The 17199-nt window shown below is 38.7% G+C and overlaps 2 protein-coding genes across 7 annotated transcripts in view; both read right to left on the bottom strand.

Annotated features, from left to right (window-relative positions):
• Positions 1-4816: 4816 nt before the first annotated feature.
• LOC122836060 lies at positions 4817-11724 on the bottom strand. The gene is made up of 4 exons (XM_044125713.1): positions 11568-11724; positions 11264-11473; positions 10453-10637; positions 4817-9911 (listed from the first exon to the last, which is right to left on the bottom strand). The coding sequence occupies exons 3-4, from the start codon at positions 10615-10617 to the stop codon at positions 9027-9029; spliced, it is 1050 nt and encodes a 349-aa protein (XP_043981648.1). The 5' UTR covers positions 10618-10637; positions 11264-11473; positions 11568-11724; the 3' UTR covers positions 4817-9026.
• Positions 11725-12212: 488 nt separating this feature from the next.
• syt8 (synaptotagmin VIII) overlaps positions 12213-17199 on the bottom strand; it is a 13889-nt gene continuing 8902 nt past the window's right edge. For 5 of the 6 annotated variants that reach the window (XM_044125714.1, XM_044125719.1, XM_044125717.1 and 2 more), the window contains 3 exons: positions 16886-17003; positions 14727-14860; positions 13268-13794 (listed from right to left, as the gene is read on the bottom strand). In XM_044125714.1, the coding sequence (XP_043981649.1) occupies positions 13531-13794; positions 14727-14860; positions 16886-17003 (516 nt within the window). In that variant the 3' untranslated portion in view covers positions 13268-13530. The other variant, XR_006371395.1, reaches the window with a different exon arrangement.

A 17199-nucleotide genomic window follows, 5' to 3' on the forward strand; every position in this document is an offset into this window, starting at 1 on the left:
GGAATTTACTCTCAGTGGATCTGATTAGCAACAAAACATGAAGCAGCAGACAATACAAGGAGTGGGTTAAAAAAGAGAGCGCATGGGATGACACTTTGATTATAGGAAGTATCTACTGATAATAAAGAGCTGTAAAGATGGTGGAAGGGTGAGATTTAAAGGACTGAGAGAAATCATGGGGATTAATGACAAATAAACAGCAGAAATACACAGGAGGGAGCTAAAAATGACCAAAAACACAATATAAATACAAAGAGGAAAAAATTACTTATCACAGCAATCTATATAAAACCAACATGGAAACAAAATTTAATTCAATTCAAATTAAAAAATACATTATCAATCCCAAATGGAAATTAAGTTTTGTAGCTCATTTGATGATAGAGTTATTGTAGATGGTGATGGCAGTGAGTTGGAAAGGTCTCCTATTGCAGTCTGTAATACAACAAATTCAAAGAAGCAGCTGACTAAAGGAAGTATGCTTTTTAGAAAAAATAATCTTATCAAGAGGATGGTCAGGGTAGTTCCTAGTTTTCTTGATTTTATGAAAAATCTTTCTTTGCATCGTTGTTCCCAGAAGTTTCAAAGTAGTCCCCAGAACCAAACCAGAACTAAACCAAAACCAAACCAGAAAAGAAGCAGAACAAAACCAGCAGAGAACCAGAACAGAACCAGAACAAAACCTGTACAGAACCACAACTAGACCAGAACAGAACCAGAACTAAACAGAACAGAACTAGAACAAAACCAGAAAAGAACCAGTACCAAACCAGAACAGAACCAGAAAAGAACCAGTACCAAACCAGAACAGAACCAGAAAAGAACCAGTACCAAACCAGAACAGAACCAGTACCAAACCAGAACAAAACCAGAAAAGAACCAGTACCAAACCAGAACAGAACCAGAACTGTAGGAGAATCCATAGGTGTCTAAACTCATAGAATATAAAAATAAAGATTTACACAAGACTCGGAACTCCCTCTGCTCATAGTCAAACGAGAAGAGATTTAATGCACATCTGCGGATACACAGCATCACATACACATCGTTACAATAATCCAAAATCTCTTGACTTCTACTTCTGACATCAGTTTTTTGTAGCGTCCCAGCTGTACTGGTGTGTATTGGGAAGCCTTGACCAATGGTGTTGCTCTCCTCCATTTGCGTAGCTCATCTGGCTCCGACTCACACTGGATGTGTATTGGAAGTTCCTTGGAAATATTCAGACCTCTTGACTTTAACATCTGCTCCGTTTCAGAAGTGCAAAATAAGCCAATTATTATTTTTATTTGTCTAAACAGCTTACTTCCCAGACATTCTTCCAGTCCAATTCTGGGCTTTGCACGCAAGGTAAAGTTGGGAGCTTAGGTTAGATTGACCCTCAATGGCACCAGATTTCCTACGCAAAATAACAACTCCATAAAAAGTATTTCCTCCCTTTAGTGATTGCTATTCCACATCTCTCCAAATCTGAATTCCTTCCTGACTTCTAGGTCAGATTGACCCAGTCTATTTGACACAATACATTTCTTTTAGGTTAAAACATATTTTAGTGCAAAACAACCAAATAACATAACTTCTAACTATTAATATAATTATATTCCCCTACAGAACCAAACCAGAACAAAACCATAAACGAGCCAGAACTAAACCTGAACAGAACCAAAATAAACCAGAACAGAACCAGAACAAAACCAGCCTTCTTTATCAGCCAGCTGATAACACAAAAACATAACAGCTGTGAAGATCAAAAATCCCATTTAGTTTACATATTGTAGCTTGACCAATAACATAACAGAGGTTCTGAAGGTGCAGCATGTCTGAGTTACTAATTCTGATATCCTGGTGTTGATTTGCTTTAAACCCCTGAATGATCAAATAATCATAAAATTAATTTCAATAAGTACACATTGCGTTTATAGAAATCAGTCACCACAGACATTTTAATGTTTACCAAAACAGATGACTGTAGAAATCCTTCTGAGTGTGAGACCATTTCAGGAAAGCATCGGTTCCCAGGAAGTAATGCTTCCATAGGAAGAGGAAACATGATGGAAGCAGAACTCAGGCAGAATTTGTCCATATGATTTGGAGTAAGAATTCAAGGATCCCTATCACATAAATGCCCCTCAAACACGCCCACCCACCACCGACCACATTGAGAGATCAACAGCAAACAGCTGACACATTCTCTACTGATGGAAACAGCTCTGAAAGGGAGGCATGTCTAAAAACAGAGGCAAGAATCAGAGAGTCCAGACAGAAAGAATGTCACAAACTGACACATCAAGTTCTCTAAAGTTGAGATGTTTGTTGATTACAAAAGACTACAGGGCTTTCTCTCACGTTGACTTTACATGCAAATGTTTAATTTATTCATTTCATTTTCGTCTTTAAATTACTATTTTTCCAGATGTTACTGCAGTCAGGAGAAACGCTGTGTGGGCGTAACAGATTTAAATGACAGAAGCTCTTTGAGTCTTCAAGGACAGACAGAGGCACCGGAACTCAAGCTTCCCAGAATCCTCTTCCATCATCATGCAGTACTGAATGTTTTACATCTGAAACCATATCTATATCTAGATCATATTTACCCTAACAACACATTAGCTTGACCAATACATGTTTGGTCAAGTTAAAACATGTATTGGTGTTTACATTCAATAAAAGTCTGCTTTATTGTTTGACCGTCCCTTGTCTAAAGAGATGGGATCACTTAGACCCCATGAGGTCCAACTGGGGTCACACTGATCCTGCCTGCGCTTCTTCAAGATGTGACCAAAATGCAAACAAAGATTACTCACCTTTCTCAAAACAGAGCAAAAATAATGGCTGATAATGCAATTTGTGGCTTCATAATGTCAATCATATTGGAATCATTAAATAACCATTTCTGGAAATTCATTTTCTAGTAAGCTTCCCACTGGAAATTTATGCCTGACCCACTTCTCCCCACTTCAAAAAGAAAACTTCATGGTTCTAAAAAATGACTGCTCATGTCTTGAAGGTTCATTAGTCCAACTACAAAAATTACGCAGAGGTTTATCAGCAACGCATGAAAGAAGAAAATGAGCGGTGGTTCATGTTAATGGGATAGGGACATCCAGAGGCAGAGGCCATGGAAAGTGAGGCTGCAGCAGCTGGGAAGACACTAAGGAGACGTTAACAACTGGGCCACCAGAAAAAGAATTGAGACCAAATTTTTTCCATACCCACTGAGGATTTTCACAGTAAGAATAAAAAAAGAAATCTTTTAACATGTTAAAAAACTAAGCCCAATTTTATATTGGACTTTAAAATTGCCTGACTTCAACAACAACAAAAAAGTCCACCAAGGTGTACAACAGCATTTTAATGTTTTAACAATAGAAATTAACATTAACTAAAGTAAGATGAGAAATGCATTGCTTCACATTTTACAACATCAAATTCATTAAAAACATTGTGGACCGATAAGAAATCACCTGAGAGAATTGGACTAATGTGCATCATTTACAACAAGAAGACACCAAAACACTGTTTGTTTTTTTAGAGCACTTTGCAGGAGCACTTCAACATCTGCTCCTTTACCAGGCTTTCACAACCACCAAAGAGAACAGCAAAAATCACGTCACTCAAGTGTCACATGCACACCTTCCATCCAAATAAAACATCCAAAAATAGACATTGTTTCTGAACAAGATGTCAAGAGGTTAAATTCATTCAAATTGTGCAAAATGTCACCACAGGGCATACAAAACGACGCTGAACGAAGGCACCATACTTCCACTACAACCGCACCCTTCACATAACGATGTGCTTAAAGAGAGACGCTGTCTGATAGGGACCAAATATAGTAAATACAAAGTACTAGGATTCAAGCGAAATCAAAGTACAAAATATCATACCTTCATGTAGCCGTTATGATCCGGTTCCCTGTTATGGTGTAAGTCTGACATTTATACGCTCTTTTAGAAAACACATTTTTCTCCTAAAATCTTCTTTGGAACAGAAATATTAAATGTTATCAACCTAGTCAGAAGATCAGATTTCTCTAAATAAAATTAGAAAAACCTGATTGAATAAAATGGATGGAATTTTTAGAATCAGCGTTGCACAAAAGTCCTGTTGAAAAAAACACGAACAACTTCCAAAAAATACTTTTTTGTAACCAGTGTTATACATGGCTACCTTAAAATGACACAAATCCTTACAGTTTGGAGCCAGAACACCAATAAATATTCAAAGTCTGAAAAACATATAAACTACCAGCCTTTCCACTATTTTTGGAGCGATTATAAAAGCACTTTTTGTCAACAAAAAACAGCTGCTGCAGCCATGGCTCTCTATTGAACAGAGATAGTTTCATATATGAACAGGGACATCATATGGGTCCAAACTACCTGAAGCCCAATTTTTGTGCATGTGGTATACACCATTTTTGATTTAAAAAAAGATCTAACCTAGAAGATGCCAAATAGATGGTGTGTAGCCACTTATTGCTATGAAACATCGAATAATGACAAGTATTGATTTTTATGGGACCCAGCAGCATTTTTCTGCTGCAAATAGCTTTTCAAGCGGATAATAAATATTAAAAACTGTTTAATAAAAAAACTCCAAACGATGTGAGAACGATGGCACCTGAGTGAACAAAAAAAGTCTGTCTAATATAAAGTTAAGCTGATATAAAAGCTGCAGGAGGTGCAACACTTTCCAAATTCTCCAATGTTAAGAGAATTTTAGAGCACAAACATTATTGTGAAGACAAAGAAATGCAGTAGAGAGCAGAGATACAGTTATGAAGTTTAAAGAAAGGATGGGATTTATTTTATTGTTTATTGTAAAAAAAAAATTATCAGAAAGGTTATTTTTATTATTTTCTCCACTGTTTGTTCCAATCTGATACTTTCTAATAATATCGGAAAATTGATTTGATCCAGTTACTACATGCAGTTTAATCTTAATCACACTTATGTAGGTAAATGTGATTAAGAAGTAGCCCATTTCAAAGGGGAATGTTTTCCAAGATCCATGTTTGTGCTGCTTTGAAGGCTGTTCCATGCATTCAGAGCCATAAAAACGAGGCAATTAATATTTTTCTCACTCTTTTTTCTTATCACAATAGTCCCAAAAAATATTGCGATAATTTTCTAGTCCATATGGTCCACTCCTAGTTCAAAGCATCAGTCCTGAATTTTAAACTTTGAAAACATCGTTTCAATACATTGTCTGCAAATGTTGAGTCCAGTTTGCAGTTTGGCATAAGGCCTGTAGGGACGCTAACATTTAGTCTAAAATGGAACTATGTGTTCTTATGTTGATTTGCTGTTATTTTGTGTTTGATATTCCAGTTGATTGGTCTCTTTTTAAACACCATTACTTCATATATTGAAGAGTAAATTTCATTTTACTAAAACTAGACTAGATTTTTACAACAGTGGAAATGCAGATTTTGATTTGTGTTTTGACTGTCAGGCTTAGTAGATCTACTGGTGCCAAAATATGATTTTTTTTTAAAAATTCAAACCTACGTAGGAGACAAAAATAAGAACCACACTGTCCGTGATTTAGTTAGTGCATCTGCTTTCAAGTTGTAAGGTTTAAAGTACAGGTGGCACTGTGTTGAACAGGTTCTAAAACTATCGTATTCTAATCGTAAGAGGTCAAAAACATAGACCAAAGTTTATATGATCATCATCTCACCCTCTGTTAAAGATACACTCAAAAACATTTGTGGAAAGGTGCATCCCATTAAAAATAAATACAGGAAAAACATTTTAAAAAACTAGAGCATTTAAATGGGCAGAACTTATTTTTACCATTAAAGGAAGTGACCAAACAAAAGCAAGTCTAGATTGCTGATTCATTGCCTTAACCTGGTTAGTGTTAAGGCAATAACACTATTATACGTATTAGTATTATTCCCAACTAATACGGCAGTTGGGAATATTGGTATAGATTTAAATGCAGCTGAAAAGTAAAAATTAAACAATAGAAAATAGTTATCAGCACAGACAAAGCAAAACCAAACAACGCTGTGGAACATGGAGAAAAGAAGTGGCTGCACATGAACTGGTACTGTGACACACAGAGAATGGGTCAGACCACACATCTTCCTTCAGGAGACAAAGACAGGCCCAGCAAAGAAAACATGTTCAATGAGATGCAACATGTGGAATATTTAAAGCTAGGTTTGGAAGCAACTCAAAGTCCAATGAAATCCAAACTCATAGATATCAGGAAGAACAGCTGACTTCCAAACAGGATCATCACTCATGTGGCCTCACAGTAGTCGACCAGTTGGTGAAATGTGACTGACTGGGTCATAAATTCTGTCTCACTCTTCACACACTGAACCTGAAGTATCTTGGAGTGAGATTTCAGTTTGTGAGCTAATGTGAGATTCAAGCTAGCTGTGTTTCATTTACAAATGTGTGCAAAATTTTCTCAATGTTGTAAATTACAATTTTGTAATTATGTTGTTTCCATTACATAAGAAGCACAATTAGAATCACATGTGAATAAGTTTGTTCACGTGATAAGTTATTAAAAACCATGCTCTGCCATCATCCTCAACTACTTCCTGTCATCATCTTTGTGGTTTGCACCAGTGGTTGTTGCTCAAAAAACATGCTTCTGTTGCAGTTTTGTGAAATAAACCAATTTTGATACAGCCAAAAAAAAAAGATAAAATTGAGAGTATTTTCAAAATTATCGTGATTCCATTATTTAATAAAAAAGTGAAATTGCTCAATTGCATGCTCTATGGAAATGCAACTACTGTAAGATTTCATACCATGCATAACATGAAAACAAAAGTTGGAATGGGCAGTGGCGGTTTCTGATTTGAGGAACAGCCCGGGGCGGCATCTTGTGGAGGCGTAGCATTGAGCTCTCATAATCACACAGTTTATAAAAAGCTGAGTCTCTTTCAAATGTATTGAATCCAGAGCTCTTCTGTGAAATTGATGACTGCAGTTTAGAATAAAATTTGTTGTTTCATTCTACCACCTAAAACTTAATTTTCAGCCTTGTTGCCACCTGGCGCTGACGTGTGTTTCGAGTGATCTGATCCTGTGTGGACAGGGGTTAAGACGCAGAAGGAACGGTTTCTTTGGAAACACTGTCAGGTGGCCTTGAACACCTGAATCAGTTAGGCAGTCTGAACGCAATCTGTCCCTGGACAAATCAATGTCTAACACAATTACATGGCTATCAGGAATGCTGTAAATGCCATCAGGAATGCAGTTTTTGTTTTAGGTGTTTTTGGTACTAATTAAATTCTTTATACAATTTGTATTAGGGAGAATAATTCAAATGAAAGAAAAAAAAGATACATTTGCCTGCAACTAGACCATAAAAGATGTTACTTATGTTGGAAATAAGAAGAGTCCAAAAAAATTATGGAAATGTCAAATTTCTTTCTGCTGAGCATCATTCATAGCAATCTCAGCTTTAAGTTTTTAACTAAAGTTATCAAGACTAGCCACTTCAAGCTAAAGGTTTTACCAAGACTGACGCAAAAACGGTTGGGAACCACTGATTCACATCGCCAGAACCAGACAGTAAATAACTAACAGGTCAACTACTGGCATGATGACTACATCTGAAATATCTCAGATAAATGTCTGAAATGAATTCCACATCTGCATAACCTTAGTTTTGCTCTGTGAACGTATGACTCCACTTCCGGTTATCAACACAATTCAGCCAAGATCAGTGTCCAAACCTGTATTCTGAGGCGTCTATGTCGCTAAAGAACAACGTAAATGCCGCATTGCTTTGACATCAACAGTCTCCTGAGTTAGCTCACTGAAAGATTTTACCCTGACATAGAAAAACAGAACATTAGCATGATGTAGAACAGAAACAGGAACATAAATCCACTGTACGACTACAGATAAAACACCATGGAGCCAAGCAGCTGTGGATGCTAGTCCTGAACAGAAAGGGTGAAAAACAAAGTCATAATTAGAGATGCACCGGTCCGATGTCAATGTCTGTATCAGTTACGATGGTTAAAAAAAGACTCTAGAAGTCACAATGTGCTCGAACCATGAGGGCAGATCTACTCAATGTAGTTCTATGCTTTATGCCCTGAGCAACATCATGCTCTATTTTACGTCATATTTCAGGGTTTTCCTCAATGTACGATCAGCCTGCCGGGCCACTAGGTTTTACTGACCCGCCAACAGGCTAAGTGTTGTTTGTTTATTTACAGTAGGGTTTTTTCATGTTTGCCTTTTTAAGATTTTGTAGCTGCTGTTTAGGTATTAATAATGGATTCCAATAACACAATGTGACCTTGTGATATTTTCAGATTTTCTGTCAACTTTAAACAATTTTCACTAAAAAATACAGTAGTGCCGTAGCACTCCTACCACCAGATTTAGTAAGTTTTCTGGTGGAAAACCTGAATTTATAATTCTTAACTGCACTTTCTGAACCATCTGAAAGAAGGATTGTATTTACATGTTTGACATACTGTCAACATACTGTTTTTGTCACTTTCAGTTTCTTTATTAATTATTTTATATTGACTGTAATGGTTCGTTCACACCAAACGTGTTTTGAGCGTCAGGCGTGTCTGGTTTACATTCTAAGTCTATGTGGAGGCGCGTCGATGACCCGTCGTGTCATGTTTCAAGCGTCTAGTGCAACACGATGTGAAGTGCTTGACGCATGAAGCGCGTCTGATACATCAGACAAGATAGGCTGACAATGAAAAACAACGACTAGAGCAATTTTGATGGGTCACGTAGACTTTGAAAGTAAGTCGGATGCAAACAAATTGGCGAAACACTAGGGGTAGAGCAAAATGTTCAGCATTTGCATTCAAAGTTGTTGTTACCAGATGCATTTAAATATTTGATAAAGAAACACGTGGAAATGATTTCTCTTCACCAAATAAATTAAAAGAAAGTGCAGTAATATCTAGAAGGACAAGTAGAGCTGCCTGTAGTCTTTTCAGTGGAACATTTACCAACCCAAGAAAGAAAGCAACAGAAGGAGCAGCCAGGCAGACGGGGGGGTGAAGGAAGCCATCATGTCCAGGCCAGCTTGCGGGACAGAGCCTGTTTGAAGCACTCAGGGTCCACCTCTCCACTGGGCCACAGGGCTCGCTCCAGACTCACTAGAACGTTCTGGTGACACTCCTTGATGTTGACTGGGTACTTGGCTCTCAGCAGCTCATAAGCAGCAATTAGCCTCATGTTCTGCTTCACCATCAGGTACTGGATGATGCACATAGGCGCTAGAGAGAACCCGTCCCGGCAGTGAACCAGCACGCGCTTCCTCTTTTCCGTGGATGCGTTTATGCACTCGTTGATGTCCTCAAAGCAGCAGTGCTGTAGAGCCGGCCGCTCGTCCAGCGTGTCCGGCATGTCCCCCATGTCCACCTTGAGGCGGGACCAGCTGTGCCGGGACCTGCGGGAGCAGGTGCAGGGGATGAGGCTGAGGGAGGGGGCCGGCTCTCCGGGCGCGCTGCTCATGTCGATGATGCTGTCAATGTTGTTGCGACACAGCGTGCGGCCATTGTACGCCGCGTTCAGGTTGCCCACGTAGATGTAGTCCGTCACTTTGGAAATGACTGGCTCAGAGTACTGGAAGTGTTCGGGGCCGCTCCGTTTGGGCTCAAGCACATCGGAGGCACGGGCCCCTGCCGGCCCCGTGGCTGCTCTCCGGCTGTAGTTGCGCAGCTTCTTGGAGCCTGAGCGAGATGGTGGGTTGGAGTCAGACTCAGAGCTGCTGTTCCACGGAGGGGAGAAGAGAGAGAAGCGGCTGGAGGATTTGCTCTTGCTGAGGGTCTCCACGGGGGGGCTGGGCAGGCCAGGACTGGACAGAGAGGCTGATGCCAACGCGCAGAACATGGAGGCTCGCTCCAGGGAACCTGTGCTGCTGGCCGCTCCTGCACTATGGGCCAGCTCCATCTGGAAGAACACACACACATAAACCTCCAGTCAAAATCTTTCATTCTGCTGCCCACGATCCTGTGTGGCCATTTCTGAGCATTACATTATGTTATAATGTTATTCCTTCATCAAAAACATACCTGGAGTTTTATTTTAGTTCTTTCACGCATGTTTGGGAAATCCTTGTCTCCCGTGGCAACCATTGGGCAATCCTAAATTCTCGCTCAAACAAAGCTCCACCCATTTACACAAAGCTCCTCCTCTGTAATCCGTGAGCTATGATCAACTAAGTGCAAGAAATAAAGGACTGAAATATTTCACTCTATGTGTGATGAACTTATATGGAGTTTTACTTTCTAAGTAAGTGACAAAAAATATTGAACTTTTCACAATAGTCTATTTTTTTAGATATTCCTGTAAAATAAAACAATACACATATAAACAGACTGACATATTAGTAAAATCCTAATGAAAATTACAATTTTACTGTTTACAATTTTTTTGTTTGTTTTGTTTTGTCCAGGTTTAAACCAAACCAGCTTTGTTTTTTTGTCTGTACCTGAGCTTTGAGGTTGTTCTTCCACTCCTGAGTCTCCAGAGCCTTGAAGCGGCCGCTGCTGTCGGAGGAGACCGACGCACACAGGGGCCGATGGGCTCTGAGAGGGAGCTGGGGAGTGAGGGCCACAGGAACATGCCTGGTGTTGGTGTGCTCACTCCTACTCATGGCTAGATCAGTACAAGAACCTACAATACACAAAACATACATGTCAGCCAGTGACGACAAGCTAACCCTAGCCCTTACTCATTAAAATGAAAATGGTGTGCTTAGAAACTAAAGAGACTAATATTAAACCAATGAGAAGCAGTTCATTTCCTCGCAATAGTCACTTCGCTGTTGTAACTTAGATGTTATATTTAGCAACTTTTCAGACAAAAAAAAAAATTGGAATTGGCCAAAATTGGAATCAGCAAGTCAGGCTTTCGAAATCGGAAAGGAAAATGCAATCCGTGCATCCCCAGATCCACATACTAAAGAATTTAGCATTGTAGAGTATTATAGAGTTAAACGTGTCCAGCGAGGCTTCAAATGATGTTACAAATTGTCTTCCACAGCTGTTTGTTGCAAGCTAATCATAGTCCTCAGAAGCATAAAATGAAAAACTTGAAACAGTTCTGATGATAATAATAATAGGTATTAATGGAGAAAACATTTAAAACATGCGCTGCGACTCGTTCAGAAACTTGTGTATTTAGGTCGAGGAAATCGTGATGAACTTGCTCTGCATCAGCCTCTGAGCTCCAACATCTGTTGGTGACAGGTCACCTTGCTGCTGGGAACCGACTCAGAAAGCACAGAACAGTCCTCTTACCGATTCTCCCATCGTGCACCAAAGCATCTACGGATTTCGAAGTTCGTCAGCAATTAGTTCTGTTGTCCACCCGTCCTCGGTGTCCATCTTCCACCTCCAGCGGCCAGAGGAACATCACCGAGGCTCGGTCGGAACGTCATCTTTGCCAGGCCGAACAGCACTTCAGCTGCATCTCACAAACATCGCTTCAGCCGTTAGCAGCTCGGTTCGCTGCTAGCCAAACACACAGGTAACTCTCTGGGAGATATGTCAGTCTGCTAGTGCGGTTGAGAAATTCGGATTAAATGAGCGAAGACATGCTCACCAGCAGCCCTGGCTGACATGAGGAACAAAGCGGTTATATCGGTCCAGCTGCGGAAAGAGGGCAGAACGCGTACCAGCTAACTGCTGCTGGTTGGTGAATATGGAAAGTCAACAGGACCAAAAAACATTTGACTTTTCACGCGTCCTTGAGGATGTTGAGTAAATTGTGTTTACGCGCCAGAAAAAAAACCCCGTAGAAAACAACGAAGATATAGAAAACCTGAAAAACGACTTGGAGGCACTTATTTTATTAGTTGCTTGTATTTGGATTTTTTAAAAGTTAGTTTTATGCAAGATAAAACCAACTCTGCAATAAACAATATTTCTCATATTGTTACCTTACTGAAATAATGGCCTAAGTAATGTTTTTGCCAAAAGTGATACTACTACTACTACTACTATGATTTTCTGTTATTACAGTTTGGCATCAGCACTATCTAATAGTAATAATAATAATAATAATTATTATTATTATTATTATTGTAGTAGTAGTAGTAGTAGTAGTAGTAGTAGTAGTAGTAGTAGTAGTAGTAGTAATACTAACAATAATAATAAAATTACCACCTCTTCATTGTCAAAGAGTTAGGTAAAAAATAAAACTTTTGGAAAAAAATGACTTAGACCATTATTTTAGGAAGGTGACAATATTCCTAATACTTTAATTATCAAAAATATTTAAAAAATTTGTTACAATTTTAGAAAGGAGGGCCAACAGATTGAGTACCGGTACATGAATAAACTCGGAGTTGACTTCTCTTAATGGTGATGTATCTGATCATAATCAAGAGAGTTACACCCTGATTTACTGTGGCAGCAGCCAGAAATATCAAGTGGTATAGGAGGTATTTCTCAGCGCTATGAAAAATACACATTTAAATTGTATTCTACAAATGCAGACTGTAAAAAACAATAAGGATGAGCTATTGTTTCGGGAAAGGGGAGAAACATTAATGATATTGATCTGGACATTTTTTTTCTAAGTAAGCAAGGCAAGCTTGAAGTTACATAAGTATTGCTGAAAACAACAGAATATTTCAGTCATAAATCAGCAACAATAAGCTTCCTCTGAGTTCCATCTGTCCATAGAGGCACAATTAGAGAGAGATATCCTGCTGTTTACAGATATAAAGCTAACAGTTTGGCATCAGCACTATGCATAATATCTGCATCAGACGTTTCTCCATATTCTTTTCAAAACACTAATGGTGGACATACTCTAAAGACATGAGACATGATTCAACAACGTATACACATGTATGACACACTTTTTACATATATTTATTTATAAAAGCTAAAAATATAAAATTGAAAACAATGCATTTTGCTCTCTCTTTACAATCATGCTGTTATATAAAACCATAATGAAATAGATTTAAGTTTGTGGCTGTACCTTCATAAAATGTGAAAATGTTCAGGAGACATGAGTGCTTAAAATGTGAATTCAATTGTAAATCTGGGTGAATTTTACAAAAATCCATGCTCAGACACATTATTTGGCCTGATGAACTATTAAATGAGATTTTCTTTGTGTAAATCAAAATCCAAACTCTGGTTTGCACAGATTTTGCCTGAGAATGTAACCAGGGATATTTTTACATGGATAAAATACAGTATTACAAAATTGCTGAGGTATTCTAAATGTGATCAAATTTTGTTGCCCAAATGTGAGTCCTACATACATATCCTACAGCAGGGGTGGGCAGTCCTGGTCCTGGAGGGCCGGTGTCCTGCAACTCTTAGATGCCTCCCTGGTCCAACACACCTGAATCTCCTCCTCAGTGCAGTCAGGTTCTCCAGAGTCCTGCTAATGACCTCATGATTTGACTCAGGTGTGTTGAAGTAGAGAAACATCTAAAAGTTGCAGAAGACCGGCCCTCCAGGTCCAGGAGTGCCCACCCCTGTCCTACAGTGTGATCAACATTACTGATACACCAGAAAATATTTTTTTCAAAATACTTTCTTGTCTATTTAAAATGTTTTTTTAGCAAATTATTTTCTTTAAATTTGCTGGGAACAGGGATTTTCTTTTTCAGTCCCAGGCTGGCGTTGACCTGCTCAGCCGACAGCAGGTTGTGCCACTGAGCGACCGGTCGCCGCGGGTTGGACAACATGTCGGCCCAGTGCCTCAGCTGATTTCCTGTGGAATCGCAGCCCAGGAAAAGTTTTCCCATGCTGTCGTTCCTGCTCATGGCATCGTGGTCCCAAACTGAAATCACCAGGTTCACCCTCTGAAGACAAAAACAAGACCAGCAGTGAAACAGCAAATAAGTGGGGCCTTTATATTCCATATTGACTCTTTGTGCAATATTGACAAATTCACATGTTTGATTGTGCTTTGTAAGCATTCCAAAATGTCAGTATTTCAAACCGTTATGGAATCAAGATGGGACTAATCAAAAATAGTGTGGATAACAAAAAATACACACACACAAACATACAAAGTTGTAGAACACACAGTCAACAACTGTCAAGTGCCATCGTTACACATCTAAATGCTTATTAATGTTTCATTCATGATGTTTCAAAAGTAACTCTAAACAGGTGGGTCTTAGGCTAAAGAAACTTTGTGTTTCTGGCTGTCTTCCAATACAGTGGTATTCATTAAATTAGGGTGTCTTATAGCAGGGGTGGACACTCCTGGTCCTGGAGGGCCGGTGTCCTGCAACTTTTAGATGTATCTCTACTTCAATACACCTGAGTCAAGTAATGAGGTCATTAGCAGGACTCTGGAGACCCTGACTGTATTTTGAAGGTGATTCGGGTGTTGGATTCAGTTGTGTTGGACCAGGAAGATATCTAAGAGTTGCAGGACACCGGCCCTCCAGGACCAGGAGTGCCCACCCCTGTCTTATAGTGAAGCTGGTTTGTCAGATTAAACATAACCTTTAAGCAGGTATCAGACATTTCTCATTAACCTAACATTTCTGCATTAAGAATGTTATCTTATTGATCTGATTCAATATTCTAAGCTTAAATGTCATTAACTGTAGAAGTAATTAACTGTATGCAGTAAGTCATCATAATCAATAAAATAAAGACTAGAAAATATCAGCCTGTGTGTACTTAATCCGTGTCATGTACAGCATTTGGTGAATTGAACTGAAATCAATGAACCTTTCAATGATATTCGAGATTACTGAACCTATCTATTTATTCTCACCTGTATTTGATCCAGTGACACATCAAAAGTAAAAGACTCATTGAAATAGGGGTTCAGACTTTTCTTTTTAATAGATGTTGTTCTTTTCTTCCACTTCCTTTTGTCCAAAGTCAGCTGTACTTTCACATATGGATCTACACAAAACAAACAGGTGGAAAAAGATCAGAAAATTTCTGGTACCAGCAAATCTCTCCACATGTTGTGGCTGGCAAATTGTTCCTGTCCCTGAGCAATACACGGTGCTTGAAGAAAAACACATTAGCAAGCTTGTCTTACACAAAAATTGGATTAATTAGCTACAAATTAATCACTAACCCTTAGCGTGAATCAGGCATGTGCAGGGGGGTGGGGGGCGAAGAAGGCTTGAGCCCCTGCCCCTTTTATCCTTGATGCCCTAGTTCCCTTTTTGAGTTTTTTTTTTTTTTTTTTTCAAAAATTAATTTTTGTAATTTTGGATTTTTAATCTGTATGTCAGAAGGCCTGTTTGTGCCACTCAGCAATAATATTTAGCTAAATATAATAATTTAGTAAAAATAAAGTAGTCTGACTGCCCTCAGTCTAATAATGACTCTCAGAGCCTCCATGTTGTTCACACACCGGGTCCATGGTGAGGAGGAGGGGCGCAGATCTGTGTCCTCTAACTATGAAATTATGGCCAAGAATATTTTTTCATATACTGGTTTGTGAATAAAAACTTAGGTCTGATGTTGACATTAGAAAAGCTGTTTCTATTTATATTTTCATAATTGTCCTTGCAATAGCGGGATAAAACCCGCCTCACCCCTAAACACAGAAATGCTTCAGTGGCTGTATATAGAAGGTACTGCAGAACCTCAAGACTTAAAGGAAGATTCGACCCAGAGCATTTAGACTTCATAAAATAAACATCAGAGAAAATATTGTAGTAATTAGTACCACATCAAAAAGCCAAACACGCCACAATGAAATTAATCAAAATGTCTCCAAAGCATCGGCAGACTAACAGGGATCACCAGGGGATTCCAGGTAGATTCCAGGTAGATTCCAGGTAGATTCCAGAGATGCGCATTGCAGCGGCTGTTCATGCAGTCCCCCCCAGTCCTCTGAAATCCGTCCTACTAAGAACCTCAGCATCACTAACATGTTTAAATATCGATAAGGTGAATTTGTGAGAGGGAGACCAGGTTTATTGGCCCAGTTTAAAATCAATCACTGATTATTGGTTATTTGCTGTGATGTATTTAACAAACCCAATTCAAACACAAAGATTACATCATATTGTAGCCATGGTAACAACAATCAAACTATCAAGATGAATCTTTAAACTTTTACAAAGTAAACTTCCTGTTTAAATCCTAAATGTACTATTTATTTTTCTCAGCTGAATGCATTAAATAAAATGTAATAACTTTGTCATTCTCTATAAATTATGCTACAGGTTTAGATCCATGGCCTGTCTTACAATTTCTAGAGGCCCCTGAGTGTCTGGAGGTCCCTGAATGGCCCCTACCAGCAACTACTGAGTTTTCTTTGCGTTGATATTCCAGTTTTATAATTTTAAGTGTCAGAGTTGCTAACATCAAATTATCATATAGAGTTAACCCCGTTGAGCTTTTTGGATCTATAAATCAGTCTGCAGCCAAGTTGTTCTAGAGGTTAAATAGATATTATTAGGTATTATTAGGGCTTAATTAGTAAAATGGCAGCAAATTAGCTTATTTCATAACTTCATAACCAGAGACTTTCTCTCCTCTGATCTGTTTAACAGCCACAATCTCAGATCAACTCAGACCTTCAGTATTGTCAGCAGCAGAAACAGAAACTTTATCCCTGTTGGGGAAAATATAGATTATATTTGCTTTGCGTTTCCCCACATGATGACAATGATATAGTAGGATCAATTGAATTCTTGATTAATGTCGGTTGTTGCTATGTTGTTGTATGGTGTTTTTGTTTAATGTGCCCCTTTTTTAAATTTGAGCCCCTGCCCCTCCAAAGGTCTCTGCACGGCCCTGGCATGAATGTATAAAACACAGGGAGATTGCTCAGACTGAAAGATAGCTTTGATATTGATTTGTTAAAGTCTAAAATGTTCCACAAAGTGTTTTAAAAGGCTGTTGTCAACAATAGCAGAGATTACTTATTGTAAATTATTATGGGGTGAATATTTTTAGTTTTACCTGAGCTTCCTCCCAGGTCCATGCTCTTTAGGTCTTTGGCCTCCAGGATCGCCACGGTGAGCTTGCTGCTTGTTGGAACATAACACAGAGAGAAGCAGATCTCCCCTAAGTTCTCTTCCTGCAACACAAAAAAGTCACAACGAAGCACTGAAAGTGTGTTCATTAGTTTTAGTTGCACTTAGTTGTTTTTCCCATAAACTGAGTGCTGAAACCATATTCAACATGCATTGAGTAAAGGCTAAACATATTTCACTAGGTTTAACTATGTGTAGTGAGTCTATGTATAATAACTTGTTTTATATGGCTGAAATAAA

The sequence above is a fragment of the Gambusia affinis genome, linkage group LG08 (genome assembly GCF_019740435.1).
Source record: "Gambusia affinis linkage group LG08, SWU_Gaff_1.0, whole genome shotgun sequence".
Lineage (NCBI taxonomy): Eukaryota > Metazoa > Chordata > Actinopteri > Cyprinodontiformes > Poeciliidae > Gambusia > Gambusia affinis.